Source organism: Phyllostomus discolor, chromosome 4, assembly GCF_004126475.2.
Source record: "Phyllostomus discolor isolate MPI-MPIP mPhyDis1 chromosome 4, mPhyDis1.pri.v3, whole genome shotgun sequence".
NCBI lineage: Eukaryota > Metazoa > Chordata > Mammalia > Chiroptera > Phyllostomidae > Phyllostomus > Phyllostomus discolor.
In genome coordinates this window covers 87,726,192-87,753,709 of record NC_040906.2, presented here as the reverse complement: position 1 = coordinate 87,753,709, position 27,518 = coordinate 87,726,192, and the positions used below count along the sequence as shown (strand labels likewise).

Here is a 27,518-nt window from a genome sequence, read left to right as displayed (position 1 = left end):
GTTGCTGCTTCCTTATTATTCTGTCACACTAACACAGAAGTTACAGCTTCAAATATTGATACAGGTTTAGAAAGGACAGAATTTTCCTGCAATACAAGCCTTTAACTTGAATTTTATAGCTACGGCACTCTTCTAGAAACAAAAATTCTGATAATCATACTACACCCTGCCAGCAAAATCAATGAAAAAGCTTAGAAATGGAAGTTATAAATTTCATTTTTACATATTAATAATAACAAGTGCTTCAATTTTAAAATAGGGGCTTCAGAGCTAAGTTACAGAATAAAGTTTAAAATCTGTCACACTGGGTGAGAAATACTGTAAAAGTACTGACAGAAGTGTAACTGTAATGGGTCTTGGAGACTAGTCAAACAAAGTACATTAGAAAGACCCATCAGACAGATTCAATGAACCATCTCTTAAGCCTCTGATGAGGCTATGTTATGATGTGGGAGAATCTGGAGCATTGAAGTCCTTACCCCAACGTGATACAAGCCTCCCGCACTACCTGAGACCGCAGATCCTTAGCAGATAGTTTAAAGGCTCCGTCCAAAAGTCGCAAATGTTGAAAGAAGTTATCATACTCAGCAGCACCAGCCAAAAGTAAAGATCTAATCTTTTTTAGCTAATGGGATAGAGAAAAATGAGTAGATATACAAAAAACAGCACACAAAACAATAGAAGCCATCAAATGAGATCAACATTAAAGTTAAATGATATGGAAATCATTTTCCAAAAGGAATTCAGCCAATTAAATGTTAGCTAATATCCTGAACCAATCTTCACATCTCAAATAAGAACAAGTAGTTTTTTAAATGTAGTATGTGATACATACTGGGTTGGCCCAAAAGTCCATTTGGCTTTTTTCTCTGTAAGATTGCTCTAGTAGCACTCAGTTGTCTCTAACTTCATTCAAAATAATTTTGTTAGATTATATTGTGACAGCTGTTGTATCATTGTGCATTTAAAAAATAACTTATCAAAACTGGTAAATTTTTGTCTAGCCATTTTAACACTGAAGATGGAAGAAAATATGCCAACCATTTTGGCATATTATTATTTGGCTTTATTATATCAAGGAAGGTGAAGGTATAACTGAAATGCAAAAAAAAAAAAAAAAAAAAAGATTTCTACAGTGTATGGATAAGGTATGGTGACTAATGGAACTTGTCAAAAGTGATTTGCGAAATTTCCGTAATTTCGTGCTGGAGATTTCTCAAGGGATGATGTTCCATGGTAGGGTAGACCAACTGAAGTTGATAGCGATCAAATCGAGAAATTAATCGAGAACAATCAATGTTCTACCACACGGAAGATAGATGACATACTCAAAATATCCAAATCAATAAAGTTATTGCTGAAAGTAAAAAATGTGTCTTTTACTGTATCAGAAAAGCTACAAGGACTTTTGGCCAACCAAATATATTACAATTCTACAAAATGCATGTTGTAATTGAAAACATTTTAGTGTGTATAGCCTATCCTAATGATAAAATAACTAAAACCTTCATTTTTACCTTATAAAAAGCTCCTCTCCCTCTAAGCTTACCTTTGCCCACACCCCACTCCAACTGCCATTTATTTAATAAAGGAAGAAGGAATCCTGCAGTCTTTTTTTAGTAACTTCCACTTACCATTACTACAAGGCTGGTCTAAATTTGAAATAGAATACAATAGCTTTCCCCCCCCACCCCTCTTCTTGCCAGCGAAGACACACCTTCCCTTTAACGTGCAGTACACTTACTTTCATTAATCTACTTTTAAAAATACACATATATTTCTAGCGAGTGATGTCAAGATAGGAATAGAAGAATACACACTGAGAATGACACTAAAAAGCAGCTTCACTGGATAATAAACACAGATTTAAATCTGTACCAAGGTGAGAGAGGAGGGCATCACCAGGCATTCCACAATTAGGTCTCAGTTAAAATACAGGATATACATAAAGGTGTAAGTAGGCATGTTTTAAAAAATAGCAGTAGAAGTGGGATATTCTAATAAAAAGTAAAGTGTTAACACAGTAATTTATATTTAAAATATTTACTATTTAAAATTCATTAGAGTTATGATCTTATTTCATAACAAAGTATTTAGAAAAGATAAGTAAATCTAATGAGATGTAATCATACGAAGTCAATGGCTTACCGCATTTACTCTTTGCTCCCAATCATGTTTATCATCAGATAGTATTTCCCTAATCTTGTTTATAGATTCCTCAAGGTCTCGGCTGGAATAAATCTATAAGCAAAATTTACAATCAACATAAGAAAATTCAAAGAATAAAAATGATTATTTCTTAATTACATGAAGTCAAGAGCATTTAGTAAGTTTAGTAAAATAAATCACTTCATTTTCCAGAAGGACCTATGAGATAACATCTGGCCAGATTTGTCTTAGAATGAGCTTCCTTCCCATTGTGAGTATATATACTAGATATGATGCCCAGGTATGGATGACCTTGCCTCAAATAAAGCTTTACTGTAAACTTAAAAGATGAATTCACATATAAAAGAGAAACAGGCCTACTGGGGAACTGTCAGTGATGTACAAGTCATTTATGACCCTTAGTATTATATATAATACTACATTATACATATTTAACTTTAATCACTCCCAAAGCTACTTTCTCATTTATCCCCACAACTGATAAGACAGGTGGGGGAATAATCAACTATAGGAGACCATTCTGCATGGCATGGGCCTGACTCCCACTTGGAGATGCACAGGACCCACGCCCACCGATAGGTTCCCATGGGGAATCAGGCCTGCATTGTACCTAGGCCGCTTTGAGACTTGCTTTTTGCTAAAACTCCCTCACCCTGAATTGAGGCAGCAAGTGCTTACTGTAACTTCCTAAAGTCTGTGCTAAACTTCCCAAGGATGAGTGTAACCATTTCAACCACTCTTCCCTTTGCATTTGCAAATATTCTTCTTCTGTAATGTGATTAGTGGCATCGTCTCCTTTGTTTTCTGTAAAAGATAACCACCTAAGGCGAACCTGTGCATAGTAAATGAGGACCATCATGCAATGTGAGCAGAAAAGCAATAAAAGCCAGTCAAGGCAAGAGCCGAGGTTTATTCTCCTCTTGAGAGAGAAGCCATGCCGTCCCTTTTCCTCCACAGGACTTGGTAGTCCATGTGAATTTGTCTTATATCTCATCCACAATGTGGAAGACCCCACAAATTGGGGTCTGCATCAATCAACCAAGAATGAGGTATCCTGGGAAGGTCAAGGACTTAAGGACGAAGCTCAGCCTAAAATGCCTACCTATTACCTTATTTATACATATGTGACAACCAAACAGCAGGTAACAGGCGATTAGTATATACATTAAATGCTACAGGAATCCAGAGGACAAAAGATCAATGTAGGCTAAGAAAAGTATTGTTAACCCCAGTTATTAACAGACAACACTGACATATTCAAAGCAGTTAAAATGTGTGACTTTATACCAACTTTTATAAATAACTTTTGCATCAGCTGTTAGGTACTTAAGTAAAGCATCAAGATGGTGTAAACTAAGCTTTTACTAAACCATTCTTCATAGCTTTTCAGACACTGAAATCCTTCACATTTATAAATTTTTCTTCCTAAGAAAAATCCCTAATAAGCATGTTTCTTTGCTCCCTTGTATAACCTAATCACTTTCCCCTCCTCTTTTATGTAACCTGGCCCACAAATTTATTACTAGAGCAAGCAATTTCTCTCTGGTTCTTACTGAAAGATCACCTTGGGCCTTGACTTTTACTATTCATTTCAGCTCTAAAAGGTTCCAACATTTTGTAGTCTGCAACCTCAGAACTCCTGTAGTCATGATAGTTAAAATTACCTTACCTAGTAAGGAACGTCACACATCACATACTTGAAAAATGAAATTTGAAGAATAAGCCTATTCTTGTTTTTAATCATACTCAAATATCCTCACTCACCTGCACTATAGGTACATCATCAAAGGCTTTAATAAAATCTTCTTCATCAACAGCACCAGCTCCTTCTTTTGCAGCTATAAAAAAATATTTAAAAAGAAAACAATGTATATTGGAAGATTCTGAATACATACAACAAAAATTACATTTTGATAGACTTGTAACCATATATTTAACACTTAATAAAAGTTTAGAGGCCTGTGGTGGGGGCTCAGCTGGTTGGAGGGTTGACCCACACACCAAAAGGTTTGATCACCAGTTGGGGCACGTATAGGAGGCAACTGATCAATATTTCTCTCTCTCTCCCTTTTTTCTCTAAAAATCAATAAACATATCCTCAAGAGAGCATTAAAATAAATTTAGAGTACTGTAGAAATGACAAATATTACTTAATTTTGATAAAAATGAAGTATAGTAATTCTACAATATTATATACATTAACTTAAAAAATTTAAAGAGACTACTTATTTAAGGATGGACAGTCTAGCCTTTAAAAGATTCAGATGGCTTATATTCTATTAATGTATAAATCTTTTAAGAGATTCTAATAAACAGATGTAATACAAAATTTAATTCTTCAGGGTATTAGTTTATTTACTTTTAGAAATCTAGCATCACAAATTTATGAAATATTCAAGTAAGTTCTAAAAATTTAATAGTTTCATTTCAACTTTTTATTAGTCTCAAAACATTTTCATTTTCTTCGAACTCATGAGAACTGTGTCAGTTTTTCATTTATGCATCAGTAGCAAGGTTCCCCTTGTCATAAAATGCTTTGTATACTTCAAAGTTAATGCTATCATTTAGGATATGAACTACACAATCTTTTGACATCTCATGAGGCTCCTCCCCCTCCAATAAAGGTTTCAAAATTGGTGTCTATTGTTGACCTTGTAAACCCTTATTAATGATTTACACTGATCAGTCTGAGCAATCTCCTAGAGTTTCCTACTGGACAACCTCTCTGGTGTTTGGTATCCTGATGGAACCTTGACAGAAAAGGGCTTTATGGATGACTCCTGGCAGCAGTACATGTATGCCATCACCCTGATGAACAATCGCACTGCACCTATAGGCCAACTGTAGACAGTGGACGGTAACACACTGAGACGTGGTGCTCTGTGTCTGTTCTAGCATTAGAGCTGGATCCCACTGAGCAGACAGGTCTTGAGGACCTGTGTAAGGCCCTCTGTGTAACGCACTGCGCCACATACCACATATGGAAGAGGACTCCAAGACCGAAGGAATCTGACAAGAAGGAGCCAATAAAGAAATTCATGACCATGGTGTTAAACAAAATGGGGGAAAGATGAGATCAGGGGTAAAAGGGAGAACAGGGCTGATACCACTGCATAATTTACACAGCTGGGATTTTTGGAAGAAAAAGAAATGGTCTGATCATGCAGAAATTTTCTAACCCTTGTTTGTAGAACTGACGCTACCCAAGAACAGATCAAGAAAATGGAATAGAAGATTGTTCAGACATAAGAGAAATGAAGTACTGATACATGCTACAATATAGATGAACCTCACAGGGATGTGTAACCTGTGGCCCACAGGCTGTAAGCAGCACAGGATGGCTGTGAATGCGGCCCAAAACAAAACTGTAAATTTACTTAAAACATTATGAGATCTTATTATGATTACATGGCTCAGTGTATGTAACATGGGGCCCAAGACAACTCTTCTTCCAGTGTGGCATAGAGATGCCAAAAGGTTGGACACAACATTACGCTAATTGAAAAAAACCAGACCAAAGATCACATGTTGTATGATTTCATTTCTCTGAAATATCTAGCATATGTAAATCCCAGGGACAAAATGTAGATTGGAGATGGTCAGGAACTGGGGAAAGGAAGAAATTGGGGGCAATGTATACAGGGTATGAGGTTTTCTCTTGGGGTCATAAAACTGCTTTGGAACTAGAGATGCTAGTTGCACAACACTGTGAATATAGTACATGCCACTGAATGTAGTATAAAATTAACCATTTTACAGGTTAACCATTTTACCTGTAAAATGGTTAATTTTATGCTATGTGAATTTAAGCTCAATAACAACAACAACAAAATTTTTAACTGCATCCCCCCAAAAGATTAGAATGTCACTCTCTGCCATCAGTACAGCTCCTTTAATACAGATAGAGATGCTGGTAGCAAAGGCGCTACAGTGCTGATTCATCCAATCAACACACCAACACTCTAGGGCCAGTTTAGAAAGCATGCAAGAAGACCAGCAGGAAACAGCCTTCTGATACTAATCCTGACTTCAGTATTAACTTAGCTCATCTAGCAAGCTTAAAAGCCCAAAGCTAACAGTGAGCAGGGTTCTAAGAGGAGTAGCTACATAATATTTTAGAAGTAAAGAAGTAGGAAATTTGCATGTAAATTTACAATGGGACAGCAAAATGAAAGTATATAGTAAGAATTCAAACTGTCTAAATTGGGGGAAGGTGGGAGAGAAGGGATTTAGAGAGGAAATCTTTGTTAATCCATTTTCAAGCCTCCAAGAGCTAATCCCTGCCCATGTACTTAATTCAATATCCATACTGATCTCACAAGGAGTAATGCTACCTGGAGTAACAAAATACATTTTAAAAACAAAAGGTACAACTTGACTCCTGGATAGTCTCAGTCTTGATGAACAAAAACTGGCTCAACAGGCCCCATTTGTAGTTTCAAGCACTGCTAGATCCCAATAATCAAAAAAATATCATCAGGGTACCCTTTTGGTCAATTCTTTGATCTCTTAGCTATGCTTTTCTCAGTGTGGGTTTCATTCTCCTACAAGCTCTGCTTACCAAAATATGGCAACACAGCAGCTCAAATTTATATCCAACCAATGCATCAGCATTAACAGCACAGTAATTAAAGAAGTGCCAACAGAAACATATTGCGATTGAGACTGCTTCACTTCTGAAGGACATGGAAGGCAAATACTATGCATGTTTGGCTTCAAAAGCTTGCAGAGCTGACCCAAAATGCCACCTGGGGTTTGGTCTTACCTGAAGACTTGGATCCGAGAGAGGATGATCCAAGCCGACGGGTAGTCCCCATTCCAACATTTCTCCGTGAGGTTGGTGGAGCTTTGGATGATGTAGAACTAGCAGAGGAAGGTCTGTTACCATCCACAGAATCTTCATCATCAAAATTTTTATCTGAAGAGTAAGATCAGAAATCATTGTTTTAACAAAAAGTACTTTTTCACCTGAAATTAAAATAACTAGCCTTAGAGATGAATGGTTTGCCTCCTCTTTTGGAATCTGAGGTACCCATCGAAGGTCTTTCCAAGCCTAATACAGGTACAAACATCAAGTTCACTTTCATATACCTAGAACACTTTCCCACCCCATTTTCAAAAATAGAAAGCACATGAAGAAGAATGCAATCTCTCATAAAACCACAACCTAGAAACATTTTGGCATATTTCTGACTATTCTGTCATTTTTAAATAATAGCTGGCATAAGACTATATTACATACTATTTTGGAATAGTGCTTATTTCAAATAAGTCAATTTTTCAATGTGGAAAAAACATACTTCACAAACACCTTTTAATGGTTGCATGGTACTCTGTAACTGGAAAATGTCAGAACTGAAATACTTTCATTGTTAGACATTTAGAGTGGTCCTAATACCTCATTAGAAATAATATTGTAACACCTTCCTACCTGCATTTTTATTTGAATTTCTAACAATTTTAAGAAAAACATCCCTACAAGCCAAGTTACTGAGTCAGAGTATAAAAGTTTCTTGATGTACACTGCCAAACTTATCTTCAGAAAGGTCATATAAACCTTTCTTTTTCCTGGAAGTTCAAAGACACGCCCATTTTCCCACACCCTTGCCAAGACTAATTATCATTTTTAGACTTCAACCAAAATTGATAGGTAAAAAAAATGCCTCTTAATGTTATTAACTTTCTCTTTCAGTGAGGTTAAACATTTTTAAATAAGTTTACTAACTTTTAAATTCTCTAAGCAGTAGTGGATCTGACAATATTCCTCAAGTTGCATTTAAAATTAAAGGAAAACCCCTATTTAGGCTTAAAAAAACCAGCATATATTTGTAAACAACATTTTGATGACAAAATTAAAGCTATCATGGTGCACAATACAGAATACTAAAGGCTTCTACAGCATGCACAAGTCATTCAGAAGGGTAAACAGAACTGAAGAGTATTAAAAACAAAAGAAAACTAACATCTGTTGCTGGCAATATTCAAGATTTCTGAAAAAGGGTGCTAGATCTTTACTGGTAAGTTGAAAGTAAATAACTGTTGACCCCAAAACAGATATAAATGACAACTTGTTTTTCTCAATCTGTACCTTCTTATAGCTCAACTATCAACAGCAAAATCTTGTGTGTAACGTTCCTTACAACTCACGAACAATCCACTTCAAATTACATGGCTTCTTTTACTCAACACTGTGTGTGTGTGGGGAGGGGGCTATACTTACAAATGCATATCCTTCTATAAATCAGATTCCTTCAACATGCCTTTACATTTCCCAGAACACCTTATCAAAGCTATGCTTACGTTGTTTCACATGTAGTTCTTTCAATCCATGTATCAATTTCTTATTGATTTAGAGTCAGTGGTATATTAACATAGACTTCCCAAGTGAATTCAAAAAGGTGATTCTTAAACTGCAGAGCACATTAGTAAGGCCCTTCCCAGAAGTAAAATTTAGTCTAATGTACAGGACAAGAACAGCCCAAAGGAGAGGTCACCCACTGAGCATTGACAGCATTAGCAGTGACAAGGACTCCTCTCAGCCTATCTGTCCCTATCTGTCAAGGGAGCTCCAAGAGCATCTGAACCACTCCACTGTTATTAGTCAACAATGTTGAAGAACTCCAACAATTACTCTTCTCAGAACAGTAACAGTTCAGTTGGTAGAAAAGGTTAAGTAATGAATATGGGAAATGAAGACACTATTATACTCCATTCAAAAATTCATGTAAATTGTCTTTCTAACATAGGCAGGTATGCCATTTAGAATTGCTTTCAGTTACGGAAAAGTACTTTCAATGAACCAATTTCACTGGAATTCCTGGGATTTCGGCTTACAGCAATGATGGCTCAGTTAAATCTTCTTGTGTAGCTAAAACCCAGATAGCATATATAAAACTACTTTCAGTCAGGACAGCAGGCAGTGCAGAATTTTGATGCCTGAGAAAGAAAAACAAGGTGAGCTATATAATGCCTCCTTCTTTCTGCCTGGAGACAATTTCCAGGCCACAAAGTACAGGGGAACCCAAATTGAACCTGGTAGCCAAATTGAGAAAATGAAGATCAGAGTTCAGAAAGGCTGAGGTGGCTGGGAGTTAGAGAAGAGTGCTAGAAAAGAGGAGGCTACCCAAAAAGAGAGCTCTAGAAATGTACTTAAAGTTCTAGACCATGCATGTGTGGGTGAAATTCCACAAAGCAGGGCAAAAAATGACCAGAAATCTATAGACTGACTCTCAAAGTTTACATAGAAGGAAGATATTCAAGCACCAGTGTTCTGTGTATAGCTCAATGGAGGTATTCAATTAGAGGCCTCCAAGAGGGCATGCCTTAGTAGTAGAACTGAACTATTTCTGGAGTGAAGGCTACATTAAACCTGACTGACCAGAGTTTTAAAACAAGCCTCAAGGATATTACACAGATCTGCAAATACAAAGCATAACATTCTTTTAAGGAATATATAGCGAAATGCAGAAAAAAACAATGTAATATTCACAATACACAGCATCTAATCAAAATTTCATAAATACTATGAAAAAGCAGGAAAATGTGACCTATAATCTGGAGAGGGGAAAAAATAAGGAAACAGTAATGACAGAGATGATGAAACTAGCAGATAAGAACATTACAATTGCCCCCGGCTGGCGTAGCTCAGTGGATTGAGCGCGGGCTGGGAACCAAAGTGTCCCAGGTTCGATTCCCAGCCAGGGTACATGCCTGGGTTGCAGGCCATGACCCCCAGCAACCGCACATTGATGTTTCTCTCTCTCTCTCTCTCTTTCTCCCTCCCTTCCCTCTCTAAAAATAAATAAATAAAATCTTAAAAAAAAAAAAGAAAATCTCTTAAAAAAAAAAAAAAAAAAAAAAAGAACTTTACAATTGCTATAAGTATTGGGTTGGCCAAAAAGTTCGTCAGGTTTCAAGTAAAACTGAAAAGACACATTTTTCATTTTCACCAATAACTTTATTGAACATACTCACCATTTTGTTCCACTATCTTCTGCCATCTTTCAGTCAACTTCATAATTTCATCATCCCAAAACCTTTTTTAGCTTTTTGAGCACAGAACTATCCTTGGTACCTTTTTGCAGTCTCCCAGGGAATTAAAAATTTTCAATTAAGAGGATTTTGTACAGACCGAAATAAATGGAAATCTGAAGGTGCACTGTCTGATGAATACAGCAGATGAATCAGAACTTCCCAGTCAAATGTAACAGTTTTTGCCTGGTCATCAAAGTAACACGCAGTCTTGCATTACCCTGACAGAAGATTATGTGTTCCTGTTGACTAATTCTACATGCTTTTCATCAAGTGCTGCTTTCAGTTGGTTTAACTGAGGGCAGTACTTGTTGGAATTAATCGTTTGGTTTTCTGGAGCTCAAAAAAAGAGGATCCCCTTTCAATCCTACCATATATACAACATCACCTTCTTTGGATGAAGACCAGCCAGCCTTTGGTGTGGCTGGTCGTGGTTCATTTCACTGGTCCCACAACCTTGTCATTCCACATTATTGTTAAGTATCTACTTTTCATCACCTGTCACAATTTGCTTTAAAAACGGAACATTTTCATTACATTTAAGTAAAGAATCACATGCGGAAATACAGTCAAGAAGATTTTTTTGCTTAACTTAGGTGGAACCCAAAAAGTAAAGCAATTAACATAACCAAGCTGGTGACAATGATTTTTGATGCTTGATTTTGATATTTTGAGTATATTGGCTATCTCCCATGAGGCAGAACACTGTTTTCAATTAATGTCTCAACAGGATTGCTATCAACTTCAGCTGGTCTACCTGATTGTGGAGCATCGTCTAGCAAGAAATCTCCACCTCATAACTTTGCAAACCACTTGTGACATGTTCGATCCATCACAGCACCTTCTCCTTACAATGCACAAATCATTTTTTGCATTTCAGTTGCATTTTATTCATGAAATAAAAAAGCATAATATGCTAAAAAATGTTGCATATTTTCTTCCATCTTCAGTAATAAAGTGGTTACATAAAAATTCACCAATTTTTTTAAAAATGCAGGCTGACATGGCAGCTTTCGTAATACAATCTAAGAAAATTTTTTCAAATGAGATACAGACAACTAAGAGCTACTAGAACCATCTTACGAAAAAACTCAAAACACATCTTTAGCCACCCCACTATGTTCAAGAATTAAAGGACTACATAGACATAATGAGACAAAAGGAAGATTTTTTTAAAGAACCAAATGGAACTTTTATAAATTAAGAAAATATAGTACCTGAAATGAGAATTACATTGAATGAGATTAAAAGATTAAATAGTGCAGGGCAGAAGAAAAACATCATGGAATTTAAACACATAGCAATAACATTTAACCAAAATTAAGCTCAGAGATGGGAGAACAGGGCTGAAAAAAAAAAAAAGAGTCTCAGAGACCTGTGGGATCATATGAAGCAATCTAACACACATTAAAATGCAATCTCAGCAGGAGCAAGAGAGGGAAAAGACACATACAGAGGAATAAATAACAGCAGGCTTCATCAGAAACCACATGTTCTGGAAGACATTCAAATGACACTTTGAAAATGATTAAAAGTATAAACATAGAATTCTATACCCAGCAAACATATCTTTTTAACAATAAAGGCTAAATAAAAATTTATTCAGACAAACAAAAAAAGTATTTGTCACCAGGAAACTGACCTACCTGCACTCCAAATGTGAAAAGAAGATCTTCAAGCAAAAAGAAAATGGAAAATGGAAACAAATTTACATAAAGAAATGAAGCACACTGAAGACAGTAAATACATGAAAAATATTAGACTTTCCCCTCATATTTTAATGACTGCAAAAGATAATTGACTATTTAAAGCAAGAATAAAACACTCAACATTTAGTTTCCACTCTTTATGATCTCATGTTATGGGCAGATAACCTCATGGCCAGAGAAAGGATATACACTGATTTATGCATATCTTGGCGCTTTACATATCTGCTGCTGTATAGGATGCCACACAAAAAACTAGGGAAGCATGAAGAAAATGGAAACAGTTCAGATTCTGTCCTCAAAGAGCTTATCTTTTTAAAAGATAATTATAACTTGTCCAAATTTACTGAAGATTTCACATAATGGCGTGCTGCAGTGAGAAGGCACATGTTTCATCTCCAATTTCTATATGGAAACACCTCCCAAGGAAGGGAAAGATGGAAACAGCATATTGATCAGCCTATGCAGAGTTTTTAAAAACAGAGCTCTAGTAGTCCCACTCAGTCTTTACCTACCCTTGGGGAACAGATTTACTTATCTGATTTCCTGACCAGATTAGTGAGAATGAGGGATGCAAGAGTTAAGCAGAATGATGTTAATGAGAAATGACAGCTGAAAGCCAGACAGCTAAACATAAAGTATAGAAAACCCCACAAACCTAAACTACTTAGAACGCCAGTGCGAGTACGGAGGTCAAATCACATTTATACAACTTAACAGCACAATAGCGGGTGCTCAAATTACTACCCTGTACCATCAAGATTAAACTATTTTCCATGTGCTTTGTTAATCAGGAAAGAAATTCGTATTTTCTATTTGAGTTAGGAATTCAGGGAAACAAGTAAAAGAGTGTACCATATTCACTTCCCAGACTAACTGTTGGACATACTACTTTAACTTTAGACATACTTTGCCTCAAAAGGTGTTTGGAGAATAAAAGCCAATTAAACCTATTTGAAAACTAATACACTATTAAAAACACATTTACCCTATATTTCCCAGCTTTTTAGACACCCAGAAGTTAAAATCAAATTAAAAAGGAAGTTGGAACCCTGGCTGGTGTAGCTCAGTGGACTGAGTGCTGACCTGTGAACCCAAGGGTTGCTGATTCGATTCCTAGTCAGGGCACATGCCTTGGTTGCAGGCCAGGTCCCTGGTAGGAGGTGCTCAAGAGACAACCATGCTGGTTTTTCTCTCTTTCTCTTCCTCCCTTTCTTGTCTTAAAGTAAATAAATAAAATCTTAAAAAAAAAAAAAAAGGAGGTTAGACTCTCAAAAATGTTCCTGGTTTCAGATAACTGGGTATATCTTCTTATATAGAAGCTGCCATTCCTTAACTGAACAAAGCAGCTGTATCAGCAACACCACAGTGAGTAGAGTAGACCCAGTCTGAATCCAGTCCAGGATAAGCAGCCTCATAGCCCAGCTTTCAATATACTTCAGTATTTTTCAACCAAAGCAATCCAGAGTGAACTCAACCAGTCATTTAAGTTCCCATTTTCGTTTACACTTTTCAGCTTGCACAGACATCTGAAAGTACAGCCTTTTCCTCCTAGAGTTTTAAGTAAGGCCAAAACATGCATGACAATGAGTATTTTTAGTTATGAAAGGTTCTGCTATTACTTCAACTAAGATTTTTCACACAGGACATCTGGCCCAGATGCAGGTATAGGTAGACACACTGCTCCTTCTCACACAACCAAAATAAGGACAACAATTTAGAAACAAAAAGCAACCAGTACTGACAGAAAACTGAACTGTATGGAAGTCCCACAACCAAGGTGTTAAAACAGACACATTCACCAGACCAGTAGGAGGGGCAGAGTCAGGTGGCTGGGCAGAGAGGGGGCATGGTAAAGCAGTGGCTGGCGGACCAGGGCAAGCAGTGGCTGGAGGACCAGGAACAGTGGGCAGATCCAGTGAGGTGGGAGATTGTAGAGGGGAAGAGTGCACAAGCCGGCTGGCTGACCGGGCAGTCACACATTCACGTGCAGATAAACCAGACTAACTAGGGAGTGAGATAGACCTCAAAACCCAGGGCTCCAGTGTAGAGAAATAAAGCCTCAAAACACCGACTGAAAACACTTGTGGAGATTGAAGTGCCAGGAGACACTCCCAGCATCACAGGAGAGTGCGTTGGAGAGACCCACGGGGTCTTAGAACGTACACAAGCCCACCCACACAAGAATTAGCACCAGAAGGGCCCTTAGCACTTTGCTTGGGGGAAGCGGCAGAAGGGACTGGAATCCTACAGAGAATGGAGCAGGCGCCACTGTTCCCTCTTGGACACTTGCCCCACATACAACCTCACAACACAGCGACATGGGTTGTCCCTCCCAGGTGAACACCTAAGGCTCCACCCCTCACTGCGTAACAGGTGCATCAAGACAAAAAAAAAATGGCCCAAACAAAAGAACAGATCAAAGCTCCAGAAAAAATACAACTAACTAACAAAGAGAGAGCCAACCTGTGATCGCAAAACACTGGTAATCAGGATGCTCACAGAACTGGTTGAATCTGGTTGCAAATTAGATTAAAAAAATGAAGGCTACGATAAGTGAAATGGAAGGAAAATGTACAGGGAACCAATAGTGATGGGAAGGAAACTGGGACTCAAATCAAAGGTGTGAACCACAAGGAAGAAAGAAACATCCAACCAGAAAAGCATGAAGAAACAAGAATTCAAAAAAATGAGGAGAGGCTTAGGAACCTCCAGGACATCTTTAAATGTTCCAACATCCAAATTATAGGGATACCAGAAGGAGAAGAAAAAGAGCAACAAGTAGAAAACTTATTTGAACAAATAATAAAGAACTTCCCCATTCTGGCAAAGAAAATAGACTTCCAGGAAGTCCAGGAAGCTCAGAGAGTCCCAAAGAGGTTGGATCCAGGGAGGAACACACCAACGCACATCATAATTACATTAGCCAAGATGAAAGATGAGAGAATCTTAAAAGCAGCAAAACAAAAGGAGAGCGTTACCTACAAAGGAGTGCCCATAAGACTGTCAGCTGATTTCTCAAAAGAGACCTTGCAGGCAAGAAGGGGCTGGAAAGAAGTATTCCAAGTCAGGAAAGGCAAGGACCTACATCCCAGATTGCTCTATCCAGCAAAGCTATCATTTAGAATGGCAGGGCAAATAAAGTGCTTCTCAGATAAGGTCAAGTTAAAGGAATTCATCATCACCAAGCCCTTATTATATGAAATGTTAAAGGGACTTTTCTAAGAAAAACAAGATAAAAAACACGTACAGTAAAATGACAGCAAACTCACAATTATTAACAACCATACCTAAAACAAAAACAAAAACAAAACAAAAAAACAAAAACAAACTAAGCGAACGACTAGAACAGGAACAGAACCACAGAAATAGAGATCACGCCCTGGCTGGCGTAGCTCAGTGGATTGAGCGAGGGCTGCGAACCAAAGCATCACAGGTTCGATTCCCAGTCAGGGCACATGCCTGAGTTGCAGGCCATGGCCCCCAGCAACTGCACATTGATGTTTCTCTCTTTCTCTCTTTCTACCTCCCTTCCCTCTCTAAAAATAAATTTAAAAAATACTACAAAAAAAAAAAGAAATAGAGATCACATGTAGGCTTAGCAACAGGGGAGTGGGAGGAGGAGAGGGGGGTAAGGTACAGAGAATAAGCAGCATAGATGGTAGGTAGAAAAGAGACAGGGGGAGGGTAAGACTAGTATGGGAAATGTAAAAGCTAAAGAACTTATGACACATGGACATGAACTAAAGGGGGGAATGTGGGTGGGAGGGGGTGTGCAGGGTGGAGGGGAATGAAGGGGGAAAATGGAAAAACTGTAGTAGCATAATCAATAAAATATATTTTAAAATTTTTTAAAAATAAAAACAAGGAAAAAAAAGATTGTTCACACAATCAGACAACATATTACAGAGAAAATGGTCTTACAGAAGGATTAGCTCTCCCTAATCCCAAAGAAATGATTAGATCTCTCTCTAGCCACCCTTGCAAAGGCTGTCATCTAGTAGTCAATTCTCTTATGGGACACTCCATGGTACAAATTTGGAAAAAGGTAATTAAAACCTTCAGTTCCCATCCACCATCACCTCCTTTAATCCTTAAAAAAAAAAAAAAAAAAAAAAAAAACCACCTTAACTCCATTCCTCCTTTTATAATACCGTGACAAGATATTTGAAAATGATTCATAAATTTTTTCTTTTCTTTTTTAAATACATTTTAATGATTATGCTATTACATTTCTCCCATTTCCCCCTTTTCATTCCGCTTCACCCTGCATACTCCCTCCCACTTACATCCTCCCCTTTCCCTGCCCAGTTCACGTCCATGGATCATACATACAAGTTCTTTGGCTTAGATGTATGTCCATTTCTCATACTATTCTTAACCTCCCCCTGTCTATTTTGTACCTACCTTTTATGCTACTTATTCCCTCCACTTTTTCCCCCATCCCCGCCCCCACTGCCCCCACTGATAACCCTCTATGTGATCTCCATTTCTGTGATTCTATTCCAGTTCTAGTTGTTTGCTTAGTTTGTCTTCGTTTTGTTCATAGGTTCAGTTTTTAATAGTTGAGGGTTTCTTATCATTTTACTGTTCATAGTTTTGATTATCTTCTTTTTCTCAGATAAGTCCCTTTAACATTTCATATAATGAGGTATAATGGTGATGGTGAACTCCTTTAATTGACCTTATCTGGGAAACACTTTATCTGCCCTTCCATTCAAAATAATACCTTTGCTAGATATAATAATTTTGGATGTAGGTCCTTGCCTTTCATGACTTGGAATACTTCTTTCCCACCCCTTCTTGCCTGCAAGATTTCTTCTGAGAAATCAGCTGATAGTTTGTCTCATAGGCACTCCTTTGTAGGTGTCTCCTTTTCCCTTGCTGCTTTTAAGATTCTCTCCTTATCTTTCATCTTGGCTAATGTAATTATAATGTGCCTTTGTGTGTGCTTCCCTGGGTCCAACTTCTTTGGGACTCTCTGAGCATCCTGGACTTCCTGGAAGTCTGTTTCCTTCACCAGATTCTTGAACTTGTCCTTCCTTATTTGTTCAAATAAGTTTTCAATTTCTTGCTCTTCTTGTTCTCCTTCTGGCACCCCTACAATTCAGATGTTGGAACATTTAAAATTGTCCTGGAGCTTCCTAAGCCTCTCGTTGTTTTTTTTTTTTTTGCATTCTTGTTTCTTCATTGTGTTCTGGTTGAACGTTTATTTCTTCCTTCTTGTCCAAACCATTGGTTTGAGTCTTGGTTTCCCTCCCATCCCTGTTGGCTCCCTGAATATTTTCCTTTATTTCACTTTCCATAGCCTTCACTTTTTCTTCTATTTTGTGATTGTGCTCAACCATTTCTGTGAGCATCCTGATTACTACTGTTTTGAACTCTGCATTTGATAGGTTGGCTATCACTTCGTTGCTTAGTTCTATTTCTGGAGCTTTGATCATGTTCTTCCATTTGGGCCATATTTCTTTGTCTTGGCACACCTCTTATGTTATAAGGGGTGGAGCCTTAGGTATTCACTAGGGTGGGGCAACCCTCTTTGCTGTGTCATGGTGCTGTGTGTGGGGAGGGGCCACAGAGGGAACAGTGCTGCTTGTTCAGCTCTCTGCTGGCTTTCAGTCACTTCCCCCACTACCCACAAGCAAACTGGGCCCTTCTGGTGCTGATTACCAGGTGGGTGGGTTTGTGTACATTCTAGGACTTTGTGGGTCTTTCTAACAAACTCTCCTGTGGGACTGGCAGTTTCTCCCACTGCCTCAACCCCCACAGGTTTTTTCAGTCAGAGGTTTTGAGGCTTTGTTTCCCCATCCTAGAACTCTAGGTTGCACAGTCTATCATGCTTCCCAGGTGTTCCTCCCTGTTTATTCACATACAAATGTGGGACTGCCTGCTCCACCAGCCACTGCCTTGCCCAGCCTGCTCCACCAGCTGCCACCCCCATCCTCCAGCCACCATCTTGCCATGAGTCCTCTCCACACAGATGTCTATCTCCATCCCTCCTAACAGTCTGGAAGAATGTTTCTTCTTTAACCCCTTGGTTGTTGGACTTATATGCAGTTAGATTTTGTCAGTTCTGGTTGTTTTTTGGTTTTAAATTTGTTGCTGTCCTTCTTTTGGTTGTGCAAGGTGGCACAGTGTGTCTACCTATGCCTCCATCTTGGCTAGAGGTTGACTCATGAATTTTCTATAGTGACAGTATAATTTTCATCCAACTCAATCACCCCACTTCTAGCAACCCAGTGAGTAGACACAATGAAGTGAAAATGAGCGACAAAATCGCATGCCAAAAGGAACCACTGATACAAAAGAGATTTTAAAAGGCAGAAGAGACAGGATTCTCTGAAAAAATAAAAAGGCCTGAGTATAGTCATCTGTGGACTCAACAACAAACAAACAGAATTCTAAAGACTACACAAGTCTGTGAACTTGTCCTGAACAAGCCTTTACACTGTGGTCAAAATACTAGCTGAAGGCTGAAGAGTGACCAGGACAGGCACCAGAAGGGCAAAGCAGTCCCTCCATCGCTTCAACTGACTTAGATTCTGAAATCCCTAAGGCCTCAACTGCCTCAGAACTGAACTTTCTTCAAGTTGGAGAAAGGAAGGTATACAAGCAACAGACAGATTCTATGGGCCAAAATGATCAAAAAGACCATTACATATCACTGTGGCTATAGGTCTGAGTATAGGGGTAGCAAAGAAACCTACCAAACTTCAAGTTTGGTGTGTGAAACCTAGAATTACAATCTTCAGATTATAATGTCAATTAAGAAATTCACATACACACTAGTCTTTGAGGACCAACAAAATGTCACAGAAACTACGAAATGTCTGCTCCATTGTCCATCTGCCCAAAAAGCAGAACCTATCCCACAAAGCTCTTCCTCTCCTCTCTTCTCCTGACCAGGCTCTGACAGGTGGAAAAACCCAAGCTCATTTTCTAATGCAAAAACAACTAACTCTCTGTTTCACAGCATCACGATCCCCTTGTGAGAGCCAATACTCCTGACAGGCTTTCAGAGTCACCCACTCCCTGGTGCTGAAATTCTCCTCCAAGGGAGTAAGAAAGGTGGCAGCCCAGTAACTAGAGTATAATCAGCATTCCCAAGAGGAAGCCACACAGAGGCATGCTAATAAGCCTAAAAGCTGACTGCCTGTTGTTCCTTAATATCCCAAATTTCATCCTTCTTAATCTTTCACAGCCTTTGCTATCTGCAAGTCTTACCCTATATGCCTGGTATGTTCCTATGTATTCTTGAAAACACTAACTGATTGTTAGCTCCTCTGAGAGCTAACAATCTGAGAGCTGGGTAGGACCCAGCTCTATCCACAGTTGACTGTGCCCTTCTCTGTGCTACAAGGCTACATGTGTGTTTTTTATTCCAGCCTATCCTGGAATTACATGTCTGCAGGTCTGTTTCTTTGTCCCTGGAGTAGGGATCATTTCATTTTCTTTTTGGTATTCCTAACACCTAAAACACAGCCAGGGCAAACACACAGTGAGCATTCAAATATTAATTCTGGCAGGCTGTATGAAGGCAGGCAAAATCTGTCGATGAATGCAAACAATGCTTGATGTATTATTTTTAGGCGCTTTTATTAATTTTAAAAATTCATAAGGTTTCATTAGATAATAAAGTCAACAAGACTATGAAAATATCTGAGAGCAAATCAAGAAAGTAGAGCAATTACAACCCTAAATATCTTTAACCTTCCTGATTTCCCTCCAGACAGAAATAGCTTTACTCCTTTTTTATGATAAAATATATGCCCATTATAAAATTAAAACTCAAAGTACTCTTATATGCAATCATAACCCCCAAATTAAACTGCTCTCATTGATATATGTGCATTTCTAGACTTTAATGCTTTCATAAACATATTATACAGACAAAATACTGCTTTTTGCCCATTACCAATATTTAGTAAATATTTTCTATTTAAACTGTTCACATATATTATAATCAATCACCTACTAATAGTCTGATTGTTTCAAATTTTTCACAACACCACTGTAGTTGATATGTTTAAAAGTAATAATAGTTAATATATACATACGACCTAAATGCATACTAGTCCCTGTGGTTGGCGTTTTGCATATTCTCATTAAATCCCATGACAACTATAAGAGAGAATTAGTATTATCACTCCACTCTGAAAGATGAAAATACTTAATGTATCCAGATATAATGTGACTTAATACAGCCCAAAGTCACACAGATAACTAGAAAGTGGATGAAGCCAGGATTCAATTTCATAGCTGTCCAACTCAAAATTCTATGATTTGAGTCATAATAATAAATAACTACCACCCTAAAAAAAACAATTGTCATCAACTGGCCATTGACCATGTGTTGTGCACTGTGCTGCTAAGAGCTTTCTGCGCACTGCTTTATTTACTTATTATAATAGATGTTCACTTACTTAAGAAAATTATTTTAAAAATTTCTTAAACAAAGAATCATCAATACTTTTATAACTACAGACACAGAAATCCTCAACAAAATGCTATCAAAACAAATCCATCAACATATAAAAAGAATTATCATCATGGCCAAGCGGGATTTATCCCAGGAATATAACGTTGGTTTAATACACAAAAATCTGTTAGTTTAATACACCATATTAATAGAACAAAAGACAAAAACATGTCAACAGAGTAGAATTATTTGACAATATCCAAAACAAAACCCTGTTACACTAAAAACACCACAAATCGGGATTAAAAGGGAACACTTTCAAGACCCAATGAAGAGATCTATAAAACAGAAAAATTCCTCTCCTATTTACAAAATTAAGAAATGCTTTTGTCAGAGAACAAAGGGTATAACAAAGTTTAACCTGGCTGTAAACAGTTGTATCACAGCACAAAAATGGAAATGGCATAATAGAAGCTAGGAGGGTGCTAACAGAGTGCTACTTGCACCCCTGTGGCACCAATGATCCTCTACCTACCACAAAAAAGAAGAACCTGAAACACAATCAAGCATCACAGTGAGGAATCATTTTCCTTTCCCTCAGTCCAGATCTTGCGGTCAGAAAGCCAGGTTGGCATTTTAAGACTATCTCAACCATGACATTCTCATGCAGATAAAGCAAGAAGAAAAAAATGCAGCGAACAAAGGATAAAAAGTCAAAAATTCATTTCAGTTTTACTAGTCCTTTAAAAAGGGAGCTAAAAAGGGAAGAAACTGGAAGACAGGCAAGAAAAACACCACCCGAAACTGGAGAGGGAAGTGAAATGTGAGGGCATGAAGCAAACATCCACTAACACCAGATTCTCCGTGGCACTGCTGCTGGGTGCCGAAAGTTCACACTGCATAAAAACTGGTGAATGCCTTCTGTAGGTGCAGGTGAAGGCTCAGTTCTTCTTTGGGTCTCAGGTATAATGTTCTAGCTGCTGCTTGACAGTTTATAAGCAGGTAACAGTGAGCAGGCTCAGGAGAGACACAGGGATGGCTCATACAAGAGGTACCCAAGCAAGGTTTTATGGGTGAGAAAATGAACAACTGGTGTTGGGCAGTGAGCTTGTCTTAAGGTGGGGCCACTAGTCACATGCCAGCACTTTCATCAAGACCAACCTCAAGATTTCAGAATGGAAAAAAATGGAAATAAGCCTCAATTCCCTTATCTGTGAAAAAAAGGGATAACATTGCCTATTTATAGGGAACATCCAAAATATTACTTGCCTAATACCAACCCCTTCTTCTTCTACTGACAGCAGGGAAGAACTGACAATAGGTTCTAGGGTAACTGCCCTCCCTTGGAGCTGTGTAGGTGGCAAGCCTAATGCTGCCCAAGCCAACAAAATGGAAGCACCTGCCAAAGAGCAAATGAAGCAAATCAAAAAGAAAGCAGAGGTGGTGAGAGAGTCATGAGTGTACAGCAAGATCTACCCAAGACCTCTCAGTTATATGAGTTTGTGTCACTTGTAACCCAGAGAAATTCTATGCTACATTAAAGGGATGTCATGAAGTTTAAACAGAATACATATAAAGATAGGAAAACTATAGGTACTCAACAAATGGAGCTATCTACACCATTACTATGTTATGCAGGGGTCCCCAAACTCCAGGCCACAGGTTAGTACCAGTGTGGGCCTATTAGGAACTGGGCCACACAGCAGGAGGTAAGCTTGAAACCATCCCCCCACAAACAATGTCCATGGAAAAAGTGTCTTCCACGAAACCGGTTCCTGGTGCCAAAACAATTGGGGACTGCTGGTGTTATGCTTTGAGTACAAAAAGCAAGCCCTTTGTAACTACGTGGATGGAGCTGAAGAACGAACAATACAATTTTTTCCAACGTTCTTAAAAGGTATGCACAATTAATTCACTTTATACAACACAAAGAAATGTATAGACATTTTTGAGAAACAGAAGGCAGTCAAACACCTTCCTTACAGCTGGTTCCAAAAGGAAAAAAATCCATGTACCCCCTTGTCAAGATGCTTTAGGATTGTCTCAACAGCAGTTTTTTTCCAAGATCACAGGAAAGAAATGTCATTTATGAGGAAAAGAAAAAAAGCTAAGTTAGGAATATGCTTCCACCAAGTAGTATCAATTTGTAAAAAATCTCCCTAAGCTCTCCAGTCTCCTGTAATTTGGAAGTTCAAGTCAGGGCACAGAGTCACCTGAGAGGTGATTTGGTCTCAAAGAGATCCCTTTGTTACTTCTATAATGAAGCTGGATGGTTGCCGAGGAGCAGCAGCCTCCACATACTGGGGGCTGCTGGACAGAACACCTCCTCTGAGTATTAACAGCAATCATGGGTACCACCTTCCTTCCTTCATCTTTTCAGCCTTTATTAAGCACAGCCATGTGTCAGGCACTGTACTGGGAGCTGGGATGCAGAAAGTAAAGCCCACGGTTCTTACTCAAGTTCATAGTACAGTCTGAGGAACAGATATGTACAAACCAGCAGCAGTTATGATGCAGTGTGACACTTGCTAAAGACGCAGGATATGCCATATGAGTACAGAACAGGAGTAAAGAGAATAGGGCCAAATAAACTTAGAAAGGATCCACTGTGCCCTTCTACCCATCCTCTGCCATGACTTACTCTGTCACTTGTATCTGCTACTGGGGGACAGAATATTAACTGAAATGTGGGATGCTTTAAATGTGCCCACATCCTGAGTGATTCAGGAACATGGTGGACCATGATGCTCTACAAACATAAAATGAGAGAGAACAAATTCCAAAGACTCTTCCTGGACAGACCTAAGAGGGGCAAGGAATTTCTGATGGACATAATGAACAAACTAGCCAGCTGCCATCTGTATATAGGCGACCCACTACTATGGGACTATGGCCATCTTGAGCACCAAGGAGCAAAGGGTTGAAGGCAAAGTCCCCATGCCCAGCAGTTAGAGTTATTAAAGTTTGCATCTCTTGACCAATCTGAAGACCCAGTTTAAATTTAGCCCTGTGAATACTATGCCTTCCCTAGAGAAAAGAACCTACATGGCTCAGCAATAATCAAGTACATAACATCAATCTTCAAGAAGAATATCTGCCAATATATCTCAGAAAGACTCTAAACTCAAAAGGAGACTGCTACTTTAATAATCTGTATATTGAAGAGCTCCCCAGAAAGTGAATTAGGGAAGATGGGAAGAAACTATCCTTCCTGCTGGAATAACTAGCCACTGCGCTCCAGGGAGACTTACGCTGACTCCTCATTAACAGGCTCTGGCAAGCCACATAGGATCTCTTTAGTCAAACTAAAACCCTGGCTCTACATCCTATCCTGCTGGGGACGATCATTCCTAGACATGAGTGTATTAGTGCTGTGAACTACGGATAGACCCTGGGTAAGAGAAAAGTAGAAAGAGCCTTCCCAAGAGAGCCTCTCCTGCTTCTACTCCTTGCCAGGTTCCCAGAGCCAAGATGGTCCTCTTGACTTCTCCATTAACCACATAACCCAAGTTTTATCAGCTGGAGAAAGAGGAGACAGGAAGCTTAAGTACGTGGTAATTCATATGGATTTTTTCTCTTCTGGCTGTCAACGGTTCTCTGGGATAGAAGATAGTCCTCACACATCTTGGTATATCCTGCTTTAGCCCCCTGCACAGAGCCTAGTAGAAAGTTAGTTTAAATCAATTCGACTAATGACTGTTGTACTCTCTGGCCATGAATTTTAGGCTCTTTAAGGCTCCTCTCCTGGGAAACAATATTATCAAAGTGATTTACCATGCAATTACACTGAATCCCATGAAACAAATCAGGTACACTCAAGAGTCTCTCCCAGCTAAGAGCTTCTAAAACAGACATCCTGATTCATGCCCATGTGTAAAGGTCACATAATTGCAGGCTAAAAACAGGAAGCAAACTAAGGAAAGCTCAGAGAGATATCAACATCCCTAAACGCAGGTAAATACAGTTACACTACATAAGGTACATAAAGATATCCTTAAAGTTTTTTTATAAATTATAAGCATATTACTGAAATTACTTGTTGGGTAACTGTCCTTTCACATTGATCATATGCTTATTTTCTAAACCTAAGCATAAGTCAAGTGAGTGTGCCATACTCTACAACTGCAGTATTGCAGCCTACCACTGGGGCCTGCTCACCAGTACCTAAGCTCCCACAGCACTGCCCATCTCCCAAGCCAATTCTCCAAAAATAATCACAATGCCCGACTTACATCAAAGAAGACCAAAGAATTTTCACACCCAATTTATGTGCACTAACATGTTACATTCCTCTCTGCCTGCCTTTCAAAGTCAGCTTTGTTGGTACCAATAAAAACACCACCACGTGGGGTACTTCTAAGCACACCAGATAGCAAGGAACTAGGGTTCATTCTTGGACCCCATCACAGACCCTCAGTCCAGCTTAAAAATGTGCTCTGACGTCAACCAAGAGGCTAGGATCCTCTTCCAATACAGAATGGTCTCCTCAAAGGCAATGGGAAGCGGAAAAAGAGACACAAGAGAAAAGAGTGGGGAGGAAGGAGAAAAAAAGAGAAAAGAGAAGAGACGAGGGATGGGGAGAGGAAGGGAGGGAGGGTAAGAAGAGAACAGATACTCTTTCTGAAGCTCTAAGTTCATGGGCAAAGCATTAATTAATTGAAAAAAAGAACAGCCAGGTAATTTACAGAAGAAATAGCAAGGTGGTTGCCACCTGACTTAGATAACTATCTCTTTCATTTGTCTGTTGAGTCAATGCATAAGGTCCCTGGGAATACAGTAAGAAAAAAATATGCATGCTAATGCCCATAGGGAACTTCCATTACACAGAGGTAGAACAACATATGTAAACACGAATAAACAATGAATCTGTCATAAGGATGATAAAGAAAAAGCATAGTGTCTACATAACAGAAGAGGGAAAAGGTGGTAAGAGGCACTTGGACAGCACTGTTCAGGGAGGTCCAAATCACACTGTAGGGCTTTCATCAAAGGCATAACACTCATCTGTCTACACAGAAAATGATTACTCAGGCATCTCTGTCATGGACTCAGAATTCAAGAGTAGGAAGAGAATGGGTAGAAAGTTCCAATTTACTATGAACCATTAAGCAAAAGAATGCCTGTGATTAATCAGTAGAGATCATTCTTCCAGCAGGAAAAGGGGCCCTACAGAGAGGTCATTCTTCTTTAGAAAAGGTGCCCTGCACTCATGACCCTATGCATCAAGCCTCATGGCCAGCAGCATATACATAAGGCAGCTGTCAGACAACTTAGTACATCCCGACCTAACTGCAGATGACTATAGTAGGTCACATTGAAACACAATTTTTACTTCTGTACAAAGAAAGCAAAAATAATAATAATACATTTTAAGATGGAAAAAAGGGACTTTCAATTGTGGGGATGGTTTTCCAATTTTTTATAATGTGGTTTTTTATTCAGCCTTGAGCCTGATCATAAGAACCCATGAAGGGCATCCAATATTTTATCAGAACTTTCCATTGGCTTTGCTCTATCAATTCTCTAAATTCCAACTGTCAATGGGTAGGTTTGTTTTCAATGATGGGGCATCCATGCCTGACTGGACATCATATGTAAGGTGGTGGTACTGTAACATGGAGCAGGTGAGTAAAGGAGCTGGCCCGGCTCTTCTCAGAGTGGAAGCTGGAGGCAGCCTCAGCGTGCACGTGGCCTACACGTACACCGTTGGGGACGAGCCAATGAAAGCCTCCTGACCTCAGAGGATAATCCTATATGCAGAAGAAAGGTTTCTGCTTATCTAGTACGGGGAATAAATCAATCAGTGTGCAGTTTTCACTTGAGAAAATGAAAAACAATAATTGGAATTCAATCTTCCACATATGGCTCTAACCTTGGGAGGTGACACACCTAAGTGGTACACAGATTTCAAAGAGCTCTCCAGATTTCAATAATCCTGGCAATATTTCTAAACTTAGATAAGGTATTAAACTTCTCTGAGCCCATTTCTCATCTGTAGGATGACGATCACTCACTTGCCTTTTATTTGTGTATGCAGAAGGCAGTTTTTAAATACCCACCCTGGGCGAGGCCCTGGGCTATTGTTAACAATTCAGAATGAAGCTGACAGCCAGTCAGCACAATAAGCCTTCGGAAAATAAGTTCCAGTGCCTACAGAGGTACAAGGGAGGTATTCCTGAGGAAGGCTTACAACACAAAAAGTGATGCCTAAAAACTGAGCAGACATTTAGCTCAGTGAAAAGTGGTATGAAGCTGCTGGACTGACAAAGGACAGCAGCTATTAGGACTGGCATTGGCACAGCACAGCACACAGATATGCACAGCAGCAGTCGGTAATTATTAATAATATAATAACCCCAAACCTCACGGCAGCAACTAAGAGAATAGCAGGACACTTAAATTGCTAGTTATTCCTCACAAAAGTACTCAAAGTGGGGACGTTTCAGTGAACATATTCAGACTTTTATTTTTACTATTTCATGGGAAAGGGAGATGTTTTAAGCAATTTTATAGGCTGTGAACAAAGTCTGTATATTGATGACTGAAAACTAAAATTGGACCTCTATGAAACAACATTTCAACACCTTAGATAATCTCTAAATGTATTAATAAAAATCACAGTGTATCCTTTCACAGATTATACATTCTCCTTTTCACCACAATACTTATTTTACCTTTGAACTTGCCCTGAAAAGGACATTTTGCCTAGTAAATGCCAGAACCCAAAACCCACAGATACTAGATCTACACTTTGTATTCTTTTGGAGTATCATTTTAATTATCACTGTAACATTCCCGACCCAACTCTTCTTGACAACCACTACTGAAACACAAAAGCAAATCAGCTTGAAAAATTCAGAGCCAAATTTGGGAAAAGTTTTCTACCACAATGCTTTCTCATCTTAAAATGACTACATCAAGAGCTATTTGCCTTCTGTGTAAAAATCCTTTCAAATTATCCACCCTGCTTTAATGACTTCACTCTAAAGAACCCAAGAGAGGCAAATAATCATCCTCCTGCATAAGATAAGAGACAGAAAAATAAGATGACAATTTAAAATAAACAGTTACTGTTGGGAACTGCCCTGCCTGGTTTCAGGAGCTGTAACCCCCCCCCACCCCCCCCACCCCACCCCCCCCCCACCCCGCCATGGCTAAGGCTGAGTGAGAGACCTCCAGACCAGGAGACACCA

At 38.8% G+C, this 27,518-nt stretch overlaps 1 protein-coding gene across 46 annotated transcripts in view; it reads right to left on the bottom strand.

Annotated features, from left to right (window-relative positions):
• The window catches only part of CLASP1 (cytoplasmic linker associated protein 1), a 291,646-nt gene that overhangs the window by 119,940 nt on the left and 144,188 nt on the right, over positions 1-27,518 (bottom strand). For all 46 annotated transcript variants that reach the window (XM_036023578.1, XM_036023585.1, XM_028533500.2 and 43 more), the window contains 4 exons: positions 6,935-7,087; positions 3,934-4,007; positions 2,149-2,241; positions 480-625 (listed from right to left, as the gene is read on the bottom strand). In XM_036023578.1, the coding sequence (XP_035879471.1) occupies positions 480-625; positions 2,149-2,241; positions 3,934-4,007; positions 6,935-7,087 (466 nt within the window). The remainder of the gene's footprint in view (positions 1-479; positions 626-2,148; positions 2,242-3,933; positions 4,008-6,934; positions 7,088-27,518) is intronic.